Source organism: Podarcis filfolensis (assembly GCF_964270895.1).
Source record: "Podarcis filfolensis genome assembly, chromosome: 1".
In the NCBI taxonomy this organism is placed as follows: Eukaryota; Metazoa; Chordata; class Lepidosauria; order Squamata; family Lacertidae; genus Podarcis; species Podarcis filfolensis.
Window position 1 is genome coordinate 34183386 of NC_139604.1, and position 22935 is coordinate 34206320.

General features: G+C 39.2%; 2 protein-coding genes across 53 annotated transcripts in view; one reads left to right on the plus strand and one right to left on the minus strand.

Moving 5' to 3' along the window:
* Positions 1-18312, plus strand: part of NEB (nebulin) — a 160132-nt gene extending 141820 nt beyond the window's left edge. For 15 of the 50 annotated variants that reach the window (XM_083577797.1, XM_083577844.1, XM_083577802.1 and 12 more), the window contains 15 exons: positions 242-334; positions 1008-1100; positions 1473-1565; positions 3557-3649; positions 4153-4245; positions 4670-4762; positions 5167-5259; positions 6353-6445; positions 6767-6859; positions 9482-9589; positions 10248-10431; positions 11153-11245; positions 11433-11582; positions 12429-12538; positions 12964-13762. In XM_083577797.1, the coding sequence (XP_083433923.1) occupies positions 242-334; positions 1008-1100; positions 1473-1565; positions 3557-3649; positions 4153-4245; positions 4670-4762; positions 5167-5259; positions 6353-6445; positions 6767-6859; positions 9482-9589; positions 10248-10431; positions 11153-11245; positions 11433-11582; positions 12429-12538; positions 12964-13137 (1656 nt within the window). In that variant the 3' untranslated portion in view covers positions 13138-13762. Of the gene's footprint in view, positions 1-241; positions 335-1007; positions 1101-1472; positions 1566-3556; positions 3650-4152; positions 4246-4669; positions 4763-5166; positions 5260-6352; positions 6446-6766; positions 6860-9481; positions 9590-10247; positions 10432-11152; positions 11246-11432; positions 11583-12428; positions 12539-12963; positions 13763-17831 lie in introns of those variants that run through there. The other 35 variants (XM_083577835.1, XM_083577840.1, XM_083577837.1 and 32 more) reach the window with 13 other exon arrangements.
* RIF1 (replication timing regulatory factor 1) overlaps positions 15594-22935 on the minus strand; it is a 37795-nt gene continuing 30453 nt past the window's right edge. For 2 of the 3 annotated variants that reach the window (XM_083578281.1, XM_083578282.1), the window contains exons 30-35: positions 22027-22173; positions 21430-21507; positions 21218-21333; positions 19185-19338; positions 17595-17703; positions 15594-16679 (exon numbers count right to left, since the gene is read on the minus strand). In XM_083578281.1, the coding sequence (XP_083434407.1) occupies positions 16459-16679; positions 17595-17703; positions 19185-19338; positions 21218-21333; positions 21430-21507; positions 22027-22173 (825 nt within the window). In that variant the 3' untranslated portion in view covers positions 15594-16458. The remainder of the gene's footprint in view (positions 16680-17594; positions 17704-19184; positions 19339-21217; positions 21334-21429; positions 21508-22026; positions 22174-22935) is intronic. The other variant, XM_083578283.1, reaches the window with a different exon arrangement.

A 22935-nucleotide genomic window follows, 5' to 3' on the forward strand; every position in this document is an offset into this window, starting at 1 on the left:
AGTAATACCTATGATCTTCAATAAGATTAACCATGTGCTCCCTTTGCACACATTCACTTCTCTTAACATACTTCTTCTGACTTTGCTTTTCCATTCACATTTTAATGACCACTCTCCCCTTATTCTCATCTTTCCTTCTCGATACTAGACTAAGCATGGGATTTAAACATGCGCCATTAACTACAAAGTACTAGCCAGTATTTTTGAGTGTCTTTTGTGGATACTTTATTGTACCTCACAGGTGTCCTACAAAGAAAACTTGGGGGCAGGAACAGCAACTCCTGTTACCCCAGAAATGGAGAGAGTCAAGCGTAATCAGGAGAACGTTAGCTCGGTATATCACAAAATATCTATAGATAAATCCTTTTAACCATTGCCAAACTCTGATAAATATATTTTAATCCTTCCACAAGCTTTTGAATCCTTCTCATTTTAATAAAATCACTAAAATGTCAGTCTCTGAAGGAAAAAATTACAGCACTAACTGTGATATACGTCTGCAGTGGGTTTTCTTTAGCTCTGTTTATTTTTCTTACCCTATTCACTTCCCCTCAAGTGGCAATATTGTTTGTTTCAAAACAAATGATATTCAGAGTGGATTCAATATATCCTTATAACAGGAAACATCTTCTAATAGCCTTTGGCATTTGTGTTGGTGCAGTGCAAACTTAGAATAAAACTGTAACCCCTCTCTTAAAAATAGAATAATAAAATGTTATTTATGCTATTGTAGTCTTTCAGAACAAAACGGGTAGTTTTAGGGTGTGAAAATAATGATGCAGCTGTCTAAACTCAGTCACAAATTGTAATTTAATCCATGATAGGTGTTTTAAGTTATAATATGCTGTATTTTTCTCTGTGTGCATTTTTTGTTTTTTTTTGTGATCTGTTTTTTAAACTTCATAAAGCAAACCAGAAAACTGGATTGCATTCTCTTTGCTGATGGTGTATCTTAAGATGTGCCCCTTAATTTTCATTTTTGTTTTTGACACTTCTTTGTCCCACAGGTGTTGTACAAAGAGCATTTAGGGACTGGAACCCCAACACCTATTACTCCAGAGATGGAGAGAGTCAAACGCAATCAAGAAAACTTTAGCTTGGTATTTTGTTACAAAAATGCCCTATAACATCATTCCCAAATAAGATTAACCTTTCATGTTTTACATAAATTAAACTTGATTTTAGTACCCTCTGACAATTTCCTCCCCTTTTTATAGCCTGAGTTTTTGTCATTCTAGGTGGAAAAATATTACTGCATTTGAATAAACTTGGTCACAGATTGCAACTTTCTTCATGATAGGAAGTCAAAATATATAGCATTTCTTTCTCTATGTGATTTTAATTTTTTGATTTTTCCCCCTGGCCTGTGTTTTAAACACCATAAGGCCAAACAGAAAATTAGATTGTGCTATCTTTGCTGATGGTGTATCTTGAGATAATTTTTTTGTTTTTGACACTTCTTTGTCACACAGGTGTTGTACAAAGAGAATTTAGGGGCTGGAACTCCAACACCTATTACTCCAGAGATGGAAAGAATAAAACGCAATCAAGAAAACTTTAGCTCGGTATTTTTGTCGCTAAAATGAGCTTTAACTTCACCCCCAAATATAATTAACCATCTTGAACCTTAACCCCTCCATAACATAGCTATCTTGATATGATTTCAATGATAGTATTTCTTTTTGAGTCCATGAATGGTGCTGAATTTGCTCCCAGCTCATACTGGCATTGTAAGCAAGAAAAGAAACCATATTGAACAAGGCCAATTTTTGCTCTATGCATTCCAACCACATTTAAATAATATTGATCCTATCCCAATTCCACATTAATATTTTTTCATCCTGCAAGAAAATCTAATTAACAAAAATGTATTTTTTCACAACGTACACATTTCTAAACATATTCGGTCCCAAAATACATATTTTTTAAAATATGTTGAGAACCGTTTAGCAGAATTAGAAAAAGTGTGAAATATGAAAGATTTCTTAATCTGCATGTTAGTCTGGGAGGTGTGACTCATGTTATACTGTATCAGAATTCACCAATATCTAATTTTTCAAGCATCCCAAGGGCATAGGGATGGACCTCAGACATGGGGGGCGCAATGAATGGGTGCAATACACCTGCACCTTAACCTCCCAACAGGACCCGTCTGCCCAGTGCTAGAAGAATTGAGAACAGGAAAACCAACTCACCTCACCTCGGAAACAAGAGAGTTGCATGCATTAAAGAAAACTGCAGCTTGGTAGTTCAAATACGAAAGTTCCATTTCAACCCTTTCAAAATTAACTTTTAAATCTTTGTTCCAAGTTTGTTCTATTTCCATACATGCAATTGACTTCCGGGGGGGGGGGGGGAATCCATTTATCATCTCCAGTGTGCCCTCCAGCCACTGTTTGGTCCTCAGTTCCCATCATTCCTGACTCTAGGCTGTGCTGGCTAGGGCTAATGGGACTTGAACTTCAGTGTAGGGCACCATGTTGGCAACTACTACTGATTGTCATTTCCCCCCTGCCTTCTTTTTTGGCGCACTTTTAAAAAAAGGAATCAATAATTTTGGATATTATTAACTGCTCTTCTCACTGTCCCAGCCCTATCTCTTTCTCTGTTTTGACCACCTTGATTTTGATTTTTTCTAAGTCACTGTTTGTTTCTGTGTGCTATTGTAAAAAGTATATGGTCTTTCTCCAGCTGGGTTGAACAAGTAGTGCGACACATTTTCAGCCAAAAATGCACTAGAAAAATCATTCTGCAGCTACCATTGTTGCATTCCTTCTGGAATAAGGCAATGGAAGCATTTGCATCTTATGAAATAATATTTATACTCAAATATTCACCATTGAATCGGTCTTCTAAGCTTGCTGTTACACTATATTTCTGCCTGGGAAATCCATACATTGTGATATCTTTCTCAGTGGTTTCTTTGCTTCTCCCATGCCTTCCCTTGCATTATTTTGCCAAGGTGAAGAGAAAACTTATCCAGAACCACCGGCTGATCTCACCAACATGGCTCTCTGTAAGAAATGGCCAGACACATCCTATTATGAATCCCTAGCCTGCCCCACTGTGATGTGGCACACACAATATAGAAAGTGGAGATCTGCAAGAAGTAACGTCACAAAACTCCCAGTGTAAATCAAAGCTTTATGGTTATTCATCCTCAGCCCAACAACCAAAACCCTCCACCTTGGTATCCCAATGAGTTCCTTGGGTACAATCCACCAATTAAGCATTTCTAAGTCCCACCGCCGTCAATAGTAGCATTAAACTCACTGAATCCCTCCTACTAAAATCAATGGGACTTAAAAGTACGTACATTTGGCTAGATTCATACACATTGGGAATTACATGAATGCACCCATGTTTGATACGTAACAGGATGGGGGGGGAAGCATGAAACCACAGGAAATTTATTGTGGAAATGGGACATCACCTACAGGCTCATACCCAGGAGATCTAAGACCATATTCCTCCCCCCTTTTTTGCAGATCAAAATTAACTGTTGTTTTCCTTCCTTATTTTTCTTATTTCTGCATTCCCCTTTGTCGTCATGCAGGTGCTATACAAAGAAAGCCTAGGGGCAGGAATCTCAACTCCTGTCACGCCAGAGATTGAGAGAGTCAAACACAACCAAGAAATCATTAGCTCGGTACTTCTGGGAAAACAGTTATTTTTAAATCTGTTTTGTAATATGATTAACTCACACCTGCTCTCCATCCCAGCTTCTTTCTGCAGATGGAGTTATATACCCCTATTGTGAAGCCTCCTCCCTGTCTTTTATTTTCCACTGTGGGAGAATGTCACATCCTGAGACTTTTTAACCCTTCTCTTCCTTTCTAGGTCTTATACTCACATTCCTCCCAAAACATAACAATCTGTTGTATTTCCCACACCGGTTGTTTGGCATTCTATGCATATTATACTTGGATGCAAAAAATGCCCATTATGCAAAAGCATGTATTAAGACAATACTTTGTCCTTGTTTTCCCCAGACAAAAATAAGTGCTTATATGCATTGTTTTAAAACTGTAACCCAAAACACCCTGCAGAATAAATCACAACCAAATCAGAACTCTACCCCTCATGCTTCAATAACAAAAACATGACAATTCATTTATTGCTGGTTTACTCGGCTGCTCTTCTGTCTCACAGGTGTTGTACAAAGAAAACGTAGGGAAAGCAACTCCGACCCCTGTCACTCCTGAGATGGAGAGAGTCAAACGCAATCAAGAACACATTAGCTCGGTATTCAAAAGAAGACAAGCAAAATACCCCACAAAGACCTGGATTCTAAAAAATAACATCCAATGTGTTAATGATCTATGCTTTCTAACAAAACAAAACAAAAGTTCCTATTTACCACTTAGCATAAGAATTCTCCCCTTCAAACTCCCTCTGTGACCTAAGTTTTAACTCACTACTACTAGGACTTACTCCTTTTTATTTTTCAGCAAACATAGGATTTCCGTCTTTATTTTCTACCTTTCCAACTTCCTCATCCTACTAGATTGTTTTCTTACATAGGTCCTCTCTTTCAGATGACACTAAAATCAATGGCTAGCTTTACTGGAAGCCGGTGTGACCCCAGTGTTAACATTTACAAACTATTAATCTTGATATGCCGTCACTGGCACCTTATGATTTCTGGATACTCTTTTGTATCCCGTAGGTTTTGTACAAAGAGGAACTGGGGAAAGGTACCCCGACGCCTGTCACTCCTGAGATGGAGAGAGTCAAGCGCAATCAACAACACATTAGCTCGGTATTCAAAAGAAGAAAAAAGATCCGAATGGTTTACCATAACATTAGATGTGTTATAAAGATCCATGCTTCCTAATCAAATATAGCACCCAGTCTCACCTCTTGGCATAATCACCCTATCTTCTGAACTCTCTTTGCAACCTAAGCTTTAACATATAAGTACTAGGAGTTGGCTTAATTTCACGTTTGGTTTGTTTTATACCTTTCCAACTTTCTCATCCTACTAGATTCTTTTCCCTTTATGGGTGTTGATTGATTGGTGTCTCTTCCAGGTGACACGGAAATCAACAGCCAGCCAGCTTTCCTGGAAAGCTGGCATGATCCAATTATTAACATTACAAGCCAATAATGTTTGTTTGCAATCTGCCGTGATATGATTTCTGGATACTCTTTTGTATCCTGTAGGTTTTGTACAAAGAGGGATTGGGGAAAGGGACTCAGACACCTGTCACTCCTGAGATGGAAAGAGCCAAGCGCAATCAAGAGTTCATTAGCTCGGTACATTTTAAAAACAAATATACATATTTTAAATAACATCCTAACAAGCTGTGGGAATTGTTTCCCCTCTAGTATCTAAAACTATACTTTCTTCCTTAAGTAAGATACTCCTATTTATTTAAACTACTTACATTTTACTCATAAAATACCGTAAATCTGATATTTGGTATTTAATAATCTGACCATAGAGGTTTTTTTTAATAACCTTGCAGTGGTGACTATAGGACTCTATCCAGACACTGTTAGACCATATGATTTCTGGTCCACATAACAAATTTCTTGATAAACGAATTTGTAATAACGAGAAAAATAATACTACAATTGCTAAATTATTTTGATTGAACATCCCATACACTTATGAACTGGTGGTTTCACAAGATGTCATAGGAAATCACATGTAGGCAGGAACAGACAACAATATGATTGATGCTGTTACTTTCCAAATTGGTACATTGTTGATAATGGGATTTCAGAAAAAGGCCTTTAAAATAGTTTCCCCACCCTATCAATATAAATCTCCATAGAATTCAGCATTTAGAAGCCTCAGCATTCATGAGTTTTAGGACTCAAAAGTCAGGAACACCCTTCAGTAACGGAACAACCAACACCAGCATGAAAAACATGCTGCCCAAGTGGTCTTCCAACAGCACACTGAACAAAAAAAGCTTCATGTAGCTAATGAGAGACACAAGATACTTGTAATTCGGTAGTTAAAACTAGGACAAGAAACTGGACCGTGAGTTTATATGTGATGACTTCCCTGGGCACAGCTATTATACAAAGTGATGGATGTTGCCTACTGGATAGAATCCTGATCTCAAAATAATACATTCCTCTTTTAATTATTTTACCTGCTTAATTCACTGTTGTACATTCTTCTCCTTGGATTTTGCCTTTCACTTGTACCAGGACAGATCAGTTTCTATTATGTGACTTTTTACACTGGTGTCTTTATAATTTTTTATTAAAAATTTTAATTGTTTTTGCAAAATGCCTACATTTGAAGTGCCGCCCCGGTTATTATATTTTTCCTTCAAACAATAGTCTTATTCACATATTTTTGTGATTTTTGGATACTTTTTACAATCTTTAGGTTATGTATAAAGAAAACTTGGGGCAAGCAACCCCAGCACCTATCACTCCAGAGATGGAAAGAGTCAAACGCAATCAAGAAAACGTTAGCTTGGTATTGAATTTTTTTAAAATACTTTTTTTTAAAAAAAGTAACATCATCAGATATAACCTTGTCCTGCATCTATTTTATCTGAATCTTATCCATTTTCATATTCCTAAAGAAAACACTCCTTTTAATTTTTTTTAATACTTTTTCTTTTTCCTTCCCCCCCTTCTTGCTTTTTGCTTTATCCAATAACTTTTTAACCACTTTGTTTCTTGAATTCTTTACCCACCTATGCAGTGATGTTTAAACAGTAACACAACTTAACACAATGGTTCTTCAACAATAATCTAATTCTTTGATTTCTGGACACTTTCTTGTATGCTGTAGGTGTTGTACAAAGAAAGCATGGGAAAAGGAACCCCGACATCTATCACTCCAGAGATGGAGAGAGCTAAACGCAATCAAGAAAACATTAGCTCGGTATTTTTCAGGAGAGAAAAACCCCTCAATGATCTAGAAAATATATAACTTCTTTTTAACACCTTTAAAAGTATAATACTTTCCCTACTCAATTTAAACACTTTACCCAACTATTAACTTTATTAATATTATAACTTTGACATTTAAAATACTAAAAATGTCACCTAAAATATGTTTCTAATTGTTTCTTATTCCTAGTTATGTAGAATTTACATTGAAATATAGTTTAAGGATTTCTAAGCAACCACTGACCTCAAATAACAGTTGAATGGTCTCTAAACATTTTGTAACATCATGTGTTTACTGATGTTTTTAACCAAATGAAATGGTGTTTGTTCTGTGTTTTTTAAATCTTTCTTTAAAACAGCCGATAGTCTACATAAATACAAAGGTCCAAGATGGTGTCCCTAGCTCAGGGGGAGGGGCGTAGCAAACGCTTTGTTCCCAGGCCTACAGAGAGCAGCTTAATTAAATTGGCAAGTGCTCAGTATTTGCACATATATTCTGTGCACCAGCTCGTTCCAGAAATGTATTCAGCATACAAAACCCAGAGGCAGGTACCAAATGAATTCAAAGGAAAGGGGGAGCTCTGTTTGCATATTGCATACAAGTCTCCCCTTCTGTACTTAACTGATCTGAGAAGCCTACTTCAATCTTAAATGTTTTCGCAGCAAGATTTACAAAGAGAGAGCCAGTTGTTGAGCCAGTTCAACAAGGACAGCATCAGAGCCGACACAATTGGCATGACCAAGAGGTGGTCAAAATTATAGCTTGCTTTCTTGTCCCTATTCTCATCCAGAAGTTTCCACTGAAGGACCTTTATTACTGTGTGTCCATTAGTACTTAATTGATGGCAACACTTGCAGGCTGGTTTTGCAGGATCTAGCCAAATAAATGGTTATAGAGAAAATCAGCATAGGGTGGCAGACTCTTACAGGGGTAGGGTTTTTTTGGGGGGGGGTATTAGTACATTCTATTTAAGTTAATTGATGCTTAAGCTCTATGGGAAATAAACTGCTGGAGACAACAGCACTAACCATTGCTTTTCTTCCATCTCCCAGGGTCCGTTTAGGGCTGTTCAGTCCCTCTGGCCAACCATCTCCTGGTCAAGAGCCTATATATGTAGGAGGGACAACTGGGGACAGATCTACACTTGTTTAAAATGCTAGAAATGTGTTATTAAAATGTGACACCAGAGGGTGCTACAAAGTAGCGAGCCACCGGCAAAGGGAAGCTGCCATTAAATGCTATAGAATGTTTTATTCTACGTTTAGAAGATCAGTCTAGATCCAGCCTGGGAAATAGCAGAGTTGATACCATTTTAATTCATATGATCTACTGCTGTGTCTCAAGACAGGAAAAAAAATCAGGTTGTTTGTTTGGGGAATAGTTGGGGGGTTGCATTTTGAATATAGAGAACGAATCTGTTTGGAAAGCCAGGAGGGCTCTGAAGAATGGACGAACTGACCACTATTTCTAACCAGATTATATATGTTTTTCTATATAAGCAACTGCTGATATGACCAAGCAAAAGGTAGGGTGTGTGGAAAGGATGGACTCTTGACATCACCACCCACTCATTTGCTGGGAATTGCTTGGGGAGGCCACCTCCATACATTTCTGGTGAAATTTTGCCATAATGTTCCAAGAGTCATTGTTGCCTATGCAACTTTTGGTTGGATTGCTACCATGCACTCCACACTGGGCTGTCCTTGGATACTTTTTAAACAACTTCTGCTGGTAATCAATGCAGTGGAAGGAGAAATGCTTGATGGGAGTAGGACACCTAGAACCCATTCTTGTGCTTTATGGTCCGTTGTGTCCCTTTGTTTCTTTCTAGACACAATTCAAGGTGCTGGGAACAGCCGGAGACCCCCCTTTTCTTATATTCCTTAATGAGAGAAGATTATCTGTACTTTGAGTTGCCACAATAAGGGCATGTAGAGGAGGTCTCTTGAAGGCTGCCATGAGACGGTGGAAGTCTTAAGCCTGAGCATTTTCTAGAAGTGCTATAAAATAAGAATACCCTGGAATGAAGGCTTGCATCATTAAACTGGGGTTGCTTTTGAGTAACAGAGTATTGCTCACTTAGTTGACGTTTTATTTTAGGAAGGACTCTGAGTCAGTGGTAGGTTAAGAGTACATGCTTCAAATGCAGAAGGTCCCAGGTATAAGGGCCGGCATCCTTTGTTTAAAAGGAGATAGCAGGTGCTGTGAAAGACTTCCTTTGCTTGAGACCCTTGAGTTCCTGCAAGTCAGAGTAGGCAAGACAGACAAATAATGCGACCTGATTTAAGGCAGCTTTCTGTGTTCTGCTATTTTATTGCTATTCTTTTGAGTGTTATGCTTCGCCTACAGTTCTTGGGGTGGGTTTGGAAACGATGTAAATCAATAAGATAATGCTCTTACATTAGCCATTACCTTCCAAAGGCACACAATTTATAGTTAGTAAAAAAAACCTGTGGCATAATCTTGTGATGAGCCCATCAATGGTGATCACATCATGTTTGCATCTGCCTTCAGCACTTCTTCACTCATGCCTCATTTCTACATAAAACCTCTCTTAAAATCTGCTCTCTCACTGGCTGGGCCACGTTTATTCACATCTACTCATTTTGTTAGGTCCTCTACTCTGATAGTTTCCGGAAACAAGTACAAGGTAAAGCGGCCTTTGTCCTGGATACCCCTGAAATGAGACGTGTTCGGGAGACGCAGCGACACATTTCCACCGTAAGTATTTGCAGCCAAGAAACTGGCTGCACAAGTAAAACCAGCCATGGTGACTTATTTAGCAGTGCTCAGTATGCCTTAAGGTGAAACTGTTCCAGGCACAAATTTAATTAAAAGGTAAATGCAGAGTGGGGCTGGGTGATATATTGTCCAAAAACTGCTTTGAAGCCGTTATTATGATAACAGTTTCATAATTTTTGACCTGGCAATATATCACAAATTATGCTGCACGCACACATGCTTTACAAAAATAAACGTGGGGGAAAATCTGAAGTCAACCAGTGCTTCTCTTGATTCCCGCGGCCTGTTAACTCTGCTGGCTCAGCTCTCCCTGCCTCCTGCAGGGGACAGTGAATCACAAGAGTAGGCACCAGCAAAAATCCCAATGTGGGGAAAACCACGAAGCCACCATCCTTATTTCAGACATCGTGGTATCTGTATATAGTGATGTTTAGCTGGTGACATATTGATGATGCTGAAAACCAAATATCGCCTAGCCCTAATGCAGAGATCAGGTTTGCTGTCACAGAAATGGACATATCTGGTGAACACTTCTGAACTAGTTCTGAACTAGTTAAGGAATTTATATTTCTGCTTGCCTTCTACAATTAATGGCATGTCCATTCCAGCTACCCATGTCTTACCTTGAAAATTCCAGGTGAAATACCATGAAGACTTTGAAAAGAGCAAAGGCAGCTTCACACCTGTAGTTACTGACCCCATAACAGAACGTGTCAAGAAGAACATGCAGGATTTCAGTGATATTAACTACAGGGGCATTCAGAGACGAGTTGTGGAAATGGAGCGGAAACGGATAGATCAAGATCAAGAAATGAATACAGGTACTCTGATTTTATGCTTTGGTTTTTCCCCTCTGTAAGTGAACTTTACATAATGGTCACAGTTGACAATATATGTAGAAAATTATTTATAGTGATGTGATTTCACATCAAACACACGCACTCTTCTGCCTTGTTAAATTGATATTGAATACATGAGTCCTGAACCCTATGCTTGTAATTGTTCCCAGTTAACCAAATCTGCTTGGACAATTCACTTCTTCCTTACCTTACATATTTTTGAGGACAACACATACTAATTCATGAGAAAGTGCCTTATACTGAGGTGGTCCATTTGGCCCACTATCATCTACTCCACCCACATATCTGTAACATTTACAGTTGCATTGTATTTGCACTCCATGTGGTCACCTCCTGCTATCAGTGGTGCACCAGGCACACATCCTACCTACCAGATACTGGAGAATGTACATGCAAATGATACATTTGACAACTGCGCTAAGGGCTCTTCCCTAATGGTGCAACTTTATTTGTTGCTGGTGGGTCAACATTGTTAAAATGTAAAAGAATAACATTCTTTCCCATTCATTAAACATTCTGGTCAAGTCACATTTCAGCAGTGAGTTGCAAAGCATTTCCTAAATTAGTTTTTTGCTATGTGAATTCCATTTTAAGACCTGTTGGATTCTGCAAATGTGTTTTCTTATACCTATGAAGTCAGAGGCGAAGGATAAAACTAAAATACCCCACCCGTCTTCTGCAGATCTTCGTGTGTGGCGTACTAATCCTGGATCAGTCTTTGACTATGACCCAGCAGAAGACAACATTCAATCTAGAAGCTTACACTTGATTACTGGTATGTTTTGCATCCTGTAACATTATGCAAATGGCTGTGGATGGATACAAGCCTTTATCCTACAGTTTTAATGCTTTAAACACTCCACAATGTAACTTTCCACTTTGATTTTTAGTTAATTTTGCCTTTGACCAAGTACGCTCCTCCTCAAGACATCACTGTAAATTTCTTCATCTTTCTTCCCTAGTTCAAGCCCAGCGACGTAGCCGAGAGCAATCCCGCTCTGCCAGTGCACTGAGCCTCAGTGCTGGAGATGAAAAATCTGAACATTCAGAGGCTGCCGATCAGCACATGTCCTATTACAGCAATGGAGGCTTCTTTACCACAACTACATCAGGTACAAGGGACTCAAGGCTACACTTATCTTGCAGGGATACCTCTTCAGGTTGTGCGTACTGCTATTTCAAGGCGGTGGGGGGGGGCAAGGTTCAAAGCCTTGCCTTTTAATAATATTAACAAATTGTAAAAACAAAAAAACATTAAGAGCATTCGTTATGGTTACTTTTCCATATGTTTCATAAGGACCAAAGACAAAGAGGCTTTGCAGGAAACAATTCTGTCCCTCTTCCCCCAGTGACATAACTACAAATTTGAATATTTATTAAGTTGGGGCTTCTTGCAAATCTGGTCATACAGGAGCATGGTGTGGAGGTGCCCAGGCTGGGGAGACAGGGAATAAATGATGCAGTAATGTTTCAAAACTCAGGTGAATTTGGGTAGTGTGATTATAACGGACAGGCAGCACTAACAAAGCAGAATTGCCAAAAAATGCAGTAGATAGTTCAATGCAAGCTGCTATATACTATTAGAGATAGTAGGGAGACACTTTGTTCTAAAGAGCTTTATTTGTCTTTCAGATAATAGTTCTACGTCCTTTTGTGCTATTTTTCTGGGCAGAAAATAGCAAGCATTGGACAAGTCCAGGGGGTGGGGGGGAGAGTTAGCACACTGGTAGAATACAGTTCTGTATAGCAATATTCTTGTGTGTTTTTTTTAACTAGAACTACTTATCTAAAATGACACAGCCACATCATCTTTGCTGATTTACATCTGCTGTCACCATTCCCTCATAAAATGCAACCAAGCCCCATTTAAGTTTTATTAAAACACAGCTAAATTATTGAAGAGAATCAAAGCTTCCAGCTGGTTTCTCATTATTCAATTTTTTCATTTCCCTTTCCAGTGGACTACAAACACGCTAAAACTGTAGAGCTGCCACAACAACGGTCATCTTCTGTTGCTACCCAGCAGACAACAGTCTCTTCCATCCCCTCTCATCCATCTACTGCAGGGGTAAGGAAAATAAATTATCATATGGCAAGAGTAACAAGTACAAAGAACTAGATTTCTGAATTGCATCCCTGTGTTGCATTGGGGAGAAAAACCTACATGTCTAAATTAATGGTCAACATTGTTCTCTTGAATGTACATTTACAAATGGAAGAGAACAACAGTCTTATTTCTAAACACTACTTTTCTTTCTGTAAAATATTATTTAATATTTATATAATCTTTTATACCAACAAAGCTGAGCTCAAAGCAACTCACAATAAAATTTTTTTTAATGACCAGCATTTCTACCACTATAATCATAAGAGTTCAGTAAATTATTGCAATTTAATGCAAACTGAAGGTATTTTAAATGGTTTAGCCCAACATACTGCATGTGTGGTGGTAATCTAACAGCATTTATTCTTCTTTTAAAATGACCACCACAGAAGACGTATCGCGCCATGTATGACTATACTGCAGCAGATGCTGATGAAGTCTCCTTCAAAGATGGTGATGCAATCGTCAATGTCCAGGCCATTGATGAAGGCTGGATGTATGGGACTGTGCAAAGAACAGGCAAAACAGGCATGCTTCCAGCTAACTATGTAGAAGCTGTTTAAGCCAAAATGGAGGCAATATTCCATGAGACATTTTGACAAGGTAAATAAAAAGGCACCTCACAAAATGGCTGCCCGCTATAATCCTTAAACACTTTCTCAGATGCCTTATTATTTTCCCGTTGATATATGATATATGCATTGCCTTTTACACAACAAACATTCTCTCATTCTAGTCATCACAGAACCAGTGGGAAATACCAACATGGCAGCCTCCATCACTACCTTGATTAAATGGACTTGTGTATTGAAACATTATCTAAAAGAGAATTGTTTGGCGCTCAGTTCCACTGTATTGTCAACCTCTTTGTTTGGAATCATGCTCATAGTCCAAACTAATCTTACTCTTTTTTAATGAAACATCTAATCTGTGTTGGTTTTAATGCTTTTCTTATCAAGAGATGTTGTGTTCTCCTGTGATATTATAAAAATAGCCAAATGTATTTATTTCTGTTTCAAGTAAGCAATTATGTAAAGCTAACATCTCAAACCAGCCAAACTATATGTGGGAAAGCCCCTCCTCTTGTCTGCTTACAGAACGCTGATGCATGCCTTATTCATCTGAGTGTTCTTTGGTCCTGGTACTCCCTCTCCAAGTGGTGACTAATAAATTTCACAGCTCTGCAAATGTAGTTATATGCTTAATTTATGCTGGAGGTGAGAAACAGAACACTGGATGCTCAATTCCAAATGGATGTGTGCAGAGGAAATCCAGAACCATGGATAAGCACAAATGCTGCTAGCTCCTCCCAGTTCTTCCCTGTAGCCAACAGACTCTTACTATTCATCTGATGTCATCGAGAGGAAAGGAACCTTAACTGACACCATTCATCAACTGATGTGTGCCTTGGAAATGTATTGTCTGCCAGGCTCAACTAGGCCTGGGCAATGTATGGCCCAGGATGATAGAGGACCAGAGTGCAATGGTGGTTTCACCCACAATATACCACAGGGTGAAGGTGCTGGAGTTGATGCAACTCATTCCTACCTCAGTGCAGCAGAGGGACAAGCTGCATTAGCCCCAGCCCTTCAATGCACCATGGTCTCACCGAGGTGGTTTGGGGCCGATGCAGTTTGTTCCGCCACCTGCTTTTCAGCACTGTGATGTATCACCAGCCAAACATCACGCTACAGTGATACACTGCAATGTTGAAAAGCTTATCACCCAGCAAAGGGAAAAATATTTACTAACACACACCCTCCTTCCAAGAGCCAGGAGAAGCCTGCTGTAGGATCCCCCAAACACCTTAGGGCTAACATACCTTGGCAGTGTCTTCTTGCAACTGTGGTGATGAATGGTTTGACTAGCTCCTGCAGAAACACCTCCTTCTGGGATGAGACAAATTACACTGCTAAAGAAGAGCATCTTTCACCTGAAGAAATCTGAGAAATGCAGCTGCAAGGTAAGAGTAGCCACTACAGATGGGTGGGAGTGAAATGTGGCCCATAGCACACTCTCAAACTGTGACTCCTTATTAAGCAGTTTCCCATCCCTTGGGAGTTCAACAAAGCCCCTACCAGCTCTACCAACATAGTACATAACCTGCCTCTTCTGCAATACATCCTCTCTGCATCTATATAGATGGGATGCAACAATCAATGGAATTCACTACATTAAAAACTCTAAGCTACTACAAAGTTTCCTTGATTTTGTATCTTAGAAAAATATTAATGATTAAAGAGACATTCCTTCTGCTGAGTAAAACACTTAATAAAATGACTCAAATCAACTTACAGACGCAAATTAAATACTAAAACCAATTAAACAATAAAAACCTAAAAAACACACACACAAGAAATTTCTTACTGCAACAAAGCATTTTCCCTTCAGACCTCTTTCATATGCAAATATACAATGAAACAAAGACTCAATTGCCACCAGTTATCAGCTGAGAACCCTACTCAGATTGAAACCTGTTTGTATCTAATGTAGATTTGGGGGGTGAAACAGGCTAATTCTGGGTGTAGCTCACTGCCAGCATGACAGAGTGATTAAATGCTAGTAGCAATACATACTAACCACATAAGTATCTGAAAGCTCAGCACTGAATTCAGTCAGAATAAAGTATCTGTACATTGCCTTAAATCATATCATGATGTTTATCAATCTACACCCACATACCAAACTAAGTTCTGGGTAGACATATAAGCATATATTTCAAAGAAAAATGTTTAGAGTTCCCTCCTGCAACATGATGCCCTCCAGGAGTTTGAGGCCCAATTCCCATCAACCCCAGCCAGCAAAACAGCATTAAGAGGCCAGGACACTAGCCCAATGAAGGACAAGCACTAAAAGACACTAAATAATAGGACCATGCAAGACCTGAAGTGGGAGGAGGGTATCTCTCCAAGCTCTACTTCAATTCCCTTTTCAAAGCCCATTTCAACAGATTTAGATGAAAAAGGAACTGCCAGATCCATTAAATCAAGACACAATTAAAACCAAGTTCTCTTCAAAATACAATTCTAAATAAGAGTTCATTATTTTATTCATATATACATATATATTTATTGCCAAAAAAGTGAAACAGATCCCATTGTTACTTCTCCAGAACGGCAAACTGTGTGCTTTATACAAACACAATTTTTCCCATCCAATGTTTTAACAAATCTCAGATCATAATTAATAATGTCTAGAATTGCTATTATCTACACATAATGTACAGTTATTTATGTCTAATTGACATGACTCTGAGAGTGGGACAAGTATAACTCCGATAAATATAAAAATTCTGTAGCACATGAGATTTGAGCTTGAAAATACTGCATCAGAATTTCATACCGTTATACATTTTTCTCCTTTTTGCATAATAAGTGCATGCAAAAATAGAGCTGTGAAATGGTAGAAAAATTGTTTGGAAATACTTTTTTTTTGAAGCACTAAGTACAGTACATCTTAATATGAAGACAGACTATAGAGCCACTGTTTTCCAAAACACCAGTAGCAAAAAAGTTGGCATCACTTTTGGTAAATCACTCAGCATCTCAAGATTCATTCCGCATAGTGAACTTTGTTGCTGTTTTTAAATATAGGAATAAAATATAAATCTGCATTCAAAAATATAGTTAAAATACTCAGCAAGTTGATTTTTTTGTGGGAAACTGTGCGCAACAGCAATAAAAACACTTGAATAGTGAATGTACCAAACTTACTTATTAAGATATACAGACTGATGCCATACCTGCCTTGAGTGACGAAGATCTCTTTTATTCTTCTGGGATGTTTTTAAGTGAGTGTTCAGCTCAAATAAAAATAAAGGGATTTTAGAAACAAAAATGTCTCACTCTTCTGAGTCTTCTCTTCTGAGAGATAAGTACAGATGATTAAACAGTGCTTTCCCGGGTTGGTGACTTCCAACGAGCCTGCAGGTTTTTCATAATACAGTTTGTCATGCTATGTAGTTTCTCTTGCATTTCAAAGAGTTCACTCACTGAATAGTTGAGAAGATTTTCAGAAGTAAACTGCGGAGCAAGTATATCAATCTGGGCCAAAAGGTCTGTAGTTGATTGCTCATCTGCAGTGGAGGAAACTGGCTCGCTCAAGTCTAGGAAGAAAGAAAGTTCACACATACAGAGATTTCCTATTTAGAATCAAACTAGAGCCCTACTCAAATTCAACGAGTCCACAATTCTTATTTGTGCAATTACCGTATTTTTCGCTCTATAACACGCACCCGACCATAACACGCACATAGTTTTTAGAGGAGGAAAACAAGAAAAAAAATTCTGAACGAAACAGTGGATGTATGATTTTTGTGGTTCATGCTGTGACCACAGACATGTGATCTGACGGTGAGTTTGGGGTAGCCCAATGCAAAAATCCTGAGGATCCATGTGGATCCATGCTTTGTAACCACGTTTTTGCACCACTGCAGCCCCAGGCAACAGTGGGTGTGTGATTTTTTTGGTGCAAGCTGTAGCCATGGACATGCTATGTGATCTGCTGGTGAATTTGGGGTGACCCGTGTAAGCGGCTCCTCTCCTCTCCCGCTTTGCTCCTTTAAAGCAAGCAGGCTCCCTGTTCCTTTCTCCTCCCCACTCAGCGGCTCTTCTCCCACTTTGCTGTTTCAAAGCGAGCCACGGAGGAGGGAAGGAAGGGGAACCATGGATCCTCTGCTCACAACTGCAGCAGATCTCCCCGCCATCCGTAGGCATTCACTCCATAACACGCACAGACATTTCCCCTTACTTTCTAGGAGGAAAAAAGTGAGTGTTATGGTGCAAAAAATACGGTACATACCATACTAACTACAGCCCTAATGGGTAGGCAATGCTAGAATGGTGTGTAACATCCTTAATCATATAGGAGAAATTGCTTGCCCTTTTTGGACCAGCTGTGGAATGACAGCAATCACACTGCTACAGGTAATGTAGACAATGGATTTAACCTGGGAAGCAAACATACCCAGTCTGCATTCCAGTTCAGGCATCAAAACTGCACAATGGCAAGCAATATTTACCTGTTTCCATTTTATCTTCATTTGTGGAACAGGACTTCTCATCAATGCCATTCACTGGCTTTTCTACATCATCCAGGCTAGCATTTTCTTCAAATCCACGAGATCGTACCTGCACATTTGGGGGAGGGGGGGGGGGAAAGAGATTTTATTGCAATATATTTCAATTGGAAGCAAAATTGAATACAGATGAGAAATATAATTTATAGCTAATTAATAGCATTCCTTCTTCAACAGGAGGAGGGGGTGTCTGGGGGCCATGAGTACCAGGAAAGCTGCTGAAGTTCTGAATCAGTGTCTGGAAACAGTAATGGGTTGGATGGCTGCTAACTCTTAAAAAGAATTAATCCAGACAAAGAAGAAGTGTTTCTGCTCAGGAGAGATAAGATACTCTGCATGAGTATTATTCGCTGGTCTTGCAATTCATAGGTGCTTGCGGATCCAGCATTGTGTTACGCAATGTTGTAAGTCAAGCAGAATGTATTGTGTGGATTTTTAGAATACACTATATATCTCTCTTTGTATAATACCATATCCCTCTTATATCTGCCATCTTTGTTACCGCCCATGTTGTCTTTAATTTCCCAGTTATGTATTTTGGAATGCTACTGCAGTTCATAGTTTGTTTTAGCTGCTCTTACTCACCCTGAGTATTGCATATGCAACATAAAGGTGGGATAGAATTTTTTGTACAAAAAATAAAAGCAGAACTACCTTGCAACTATAAGCTTACATTTTAAAAAACGTAGCTGTACATTTTTGGAGAGGAACCCCCAAATGACTAAACAAAAGCCTACATTCATTGAGTTCCAGGACATATGAAAGATTGAGGGCAGTTGAGTCCAGTTCAAGATTTTTAAATTAAGGAAGGGGAAGAAGTCGGACATTGACTTGCTGAAGTGTGACAGCTTTAGCATGGAGAGGGAAGGGAAGCAGGTAAGGGAAATGTGTTCCACAAGGTGTTTTATTACCTCCCATCCCCATGCTATGTGGGGTTTCTTCATGAAGGTGAGGAAGCTGACACCTTGCTCCTTTTACACTCTCTATAATCTTTCCTCTTTCTGCTGCATAGCAGTAAAGTCCTCAAGTACTAGAGCCTGGAAGTCAACTCTAAACCAGAGCCTAAGTGCTCTATAATACAGTGATTTCAGGAGGATAGGAAACAAGAAAAGAATACATATCTTTGTAGATATTATTCCATTTCCCAGCAAATGCAAAGCAAGAAGAGCAGTAGTAACAGAGCAGTCTTCCCTTTCACCTGCTAAACTCAAACAAGGCTCAAAGTTCCACACTGGTAAAGCCCTGGACAGAAGCACTCCTGTTATGAATAGTGGATACATGGCAACATCTTGTTGTGTGATCAGACTTGCTCTTTTTATTTTAATTTCAAATAGTAGTGATGATGATGATGATTTAAATCTGTATACTGCCCTATACCCGTAGATCTCAGAAAAGATCTCAACATAAAACTGCAATATAAACAATACAAAATAATGCCTCTTGGACTAAGTGTTCCGCAAAAAATATTTCTGATACAAAAACAAGCCCACATTTCAGATTTTACTTATTTTATTATAATGCAAAGAAACTAACCTGTTGGTCATGGTATCCTTTAAGAGCTCTTTTAACATTGGATACTTTGGGAGAACGAATGGGAAGAGTTTTGATCTCGGCTGATGTCAGAGAACTCAAGTCACCTACAGTCCTGATGTTCTTTGCTCGAATGAGTTGTCCTAATCCCCTTGCCCTTAGCCAAATCAAAGGGAGAAGTGTTAGTCCCCCCACCTCTTCTTACGTAACATTCTATGGACAAGGTAAGAAAGACAACCACATTAAAATGCTTATCTTTGAAAGACAAAAGGACTCTTTTCAAAAATCATTTTTCTGCTTTAACACAGGATTTCTACAAATAGTTACCCAATATCTAGTCTATGTATATGCAACTCTTCTACTTTCAAAATGCGTGCATAAATCCTTTATTCAGAAGCTTGGGTGGCTGTGTGGGGAATTTGCTGGAAGAAAGGTGGGACAGGCACTTGAGCCCCACCCCCAATTTCTCTGCATGCAACAGCTCTACTTCTGAAATTTGTATGTCAAGAAACACTGTGTGAAGGTAGACATGTTCTGGTGAGAATAAGGAAGACAATTGGTTTGTCACTCCATCAACAGGAGACAGGGCCAGCTTGCAGTTTAACTCCTCTGCTAGGGAGGAGGTCTCAATCTCCCAGACCAAACTGGAATTTCCTCCAGCTATACGCACCAAAGTTTAAAAAACAACCCACCTATCACACTTAGCGGGTGGCCAGATTTAAAAAAAAACCTCTTTAGCAAAGTGAGATCAAACAAAACGTTGGAACTTCCTAGGAATCCCTAGCTCCCTTCCTTGTATCATTCATAACAATGAGTCGACATCATGAGGTGCTGGAAGCATTCGCTTCCAATCTTGCAGCGGATGACTACTGCTTATCTTCAAAGGCCCATTTCAGCTGCAGTGGTTGCTATGAGGAAGAGAAGGAAGTTTGCACCCAGGACTTCCCTACCTCATCTGCCATCCGCATGTCTTAAAAATTCCTAACCAAGATGAGTGTCTAGTAGGCCAGAGTGGGATGGGGGCAAGGAAACAAAACATAACACAAAAAGGAGAGAACAGCATTGTGTTGGTAGCTCTAAGTGAGCAGCGCAGAGCCTTAAACAGCTCAGGAACACAATACCTCAAAGACTGCTTCTCCTTGTATATACCGACCCAGATCCTGCAATCATCATCTGAGGCCCTTCTTCATGTGCCCCCTCCATGAGAGGCTTGGAGGGTGGCAACATGAGAATGGGCCTTTTTAGCAATGGCTCGTTTATCAAATGCTCTCTCCAGAGATGCTTGCTTGGCACATCCTTTACATATCTTTAGGCACTGGACAAAAACATTCCTCTTCTCCTAGGCCTTTGGGTTATACAATCTATGCCCTTTTAAATTGTGCACACAGTGGGAGGTGTTTTTGTTGTTGTTACTATGTTATGTACCGTATTTTTCCGTGTATAAGATGCCTCCATGTATAAGACGACCCCTACATTTTAAACCCAAAATTAAGAAATTAAGTTGTTTAGCTTTTATGGGGGGTAGGGGAGGTCACTTCCGCCAATCGCTCACCCACCTGCCTGCCACTGACGATCACACATCTCGCCACAGCCACCAACTGTCTGCCCGCTCGCTGCCATCAACAGCCCACCCGCCCACTTGCCGCAGCCGCCAATCACCTGCCTATTGCTGCAGGCACAACCAATCACCAGCAGGCCTTGCCGCAGCCACCAATCACCTGCCCGATCGCCGCTGCAAATCTCCTGCTTGCTGCTGCAATTAATCGCACGTCCCCCCTCTGCATTCACACCCAATTCCCCCCCCCTTTTTTAGCAAAAAGCATTGTCTTATACACAGAAAAATTTGGTATTTTTCTGCTTTTATATTGCAAATCACCCTCTGATCCTTGAATGAAAGGAGGTATAGAAATTAATTAATTAAAATAATTGCACCTTGAAGATACCCTTTCCTTCCCCCATACGCCCCAAGCAGTCTTCTTTGTCAAGAATACTTCAACATTTGACACAGGAATCTTTCCCAGTGACTTCCTACTTACCAAATATTTGAAGTAATCTGAGGCAAAATTGTGTCGACTGGCGCTTTACAGCCCACTAATGCAGGATATATGCATTCTGTAGGACTTGGTAGCGGCTCCTTGACCATTTCGGTGATCTTAAATAATACAGAAAATTATTAATTTGGCTAAGTTTAAAAGCTGAATACAGGAGAAAATGGAGAAGATATACATAAAGCCGAAGCAAATCTTACTAAACACTTCTTTGAGCTCTTATATTTATGGCTACGAGATCCTGGGGACAGAGATCCTTTGGTTGGAGTAGTAATAAGCTGGATAGGAAAAAAGCTCTCTCAGGATCATAGGAATTACCTAACACCTTATGACTAGTCTTATTAAAATCTTTTGCCTAAAATGGGACAAAGGCTAGTGAAAAGGAATGGAACATACTACTATCGACAGCCAATACTTCTTCGGTAAACTAAATTAGTGAACCACATTTAAGAGAATGGCATGTTACCTTGCCATTTTTACTTCCCTGAATGTAGAGCCGAAAATAATCATATAATCATGTACACAAGTGGGTGGTTCCCCACCACCAGCAGATGTCACATCACATACTGCTCTGGAAGGTCCACTGACCTACAGGAGTGGTTTATGGTGGGGCGCAAACAGCTAAATTAGGATGGACAGAGGAGCAGAAAAGGCTTTCTACTTGTGCACAGAGATCTCCAAATCCAAGCCTCAACTCTTTTGTATGATTATAAGCAGCTTAGTTTATTGCAATGTTCTTCAATGTCGCAGAGATCATTCTCTCAGTAAAAATAAAATAAGAGAATTCCAGGTATTACCTTGGCTTGGTGGTTAGGTGAAGATTTAATACTTCGGAAAGACTGAGAACCATTAGAAGAATGGGTTCTAACCACAGGACTTCGCCTGTCAATGTCATCTGCCAATTCTTCCTGGTAGATTGGATTGGCAAAGGAAACTCGTCGGCTCTGTTCATAGAGATTCAATGGATTTTTAAGAACAAGGTCTTATACAATAAAGATATACCAAAGCCACAAAGTGTTGACTGATTTTCAAGGGAAATTGATTTTTTTCTGCAAAGTAGCTAGCATTCATATATTTTTAAAACAAGACTGACAAACTTGATATAGAAAGAAGCATTACGTCAGTACAGCTGATTTGGACCCATACAATATACCATAAGAGGTCCTCAAAGTGTGCCCAAGTGCACATCCTTAACAAAAGGGGGGAAATCCCTAAAGCAAAAATAAGTTCTACTAGTCGTGACTAGGAAAAGGGAGTGAGCCTGCAATGGCAAATGACATAATTTTAACATAGTAGACTTGAGTTGGAATGCAATGCTTTGCATGAGTTTCCACTCTATAGCTCAGTAGACATATATAGGATATACTGTAAGAAACTTTGGACAACTGTCTACGTCTGGGTAACACAGGAGACATGTGGCTCCCTAAAAAGAATAAATTATGCATTTCTCATGTTCAGATCTGGTTGTGAACTATACTACACTTTTGATACATGAATATTTATTAAATTTTCCAATTTTATATAAAGACAAAAGAAAAAGAAAAATATTAAAAACAATTCAGTTTCAATAACAGTTTTTCAGTCACATATTTCTTTGACTTCCTCATACCTCCCCTTCCTGTTCTCTAGTTCAATTTGTTAATACAGCAAATCCTAATCTCTTAACATTCCTTTTTGAATATCACCTTATTTTCCACTCAACTTTT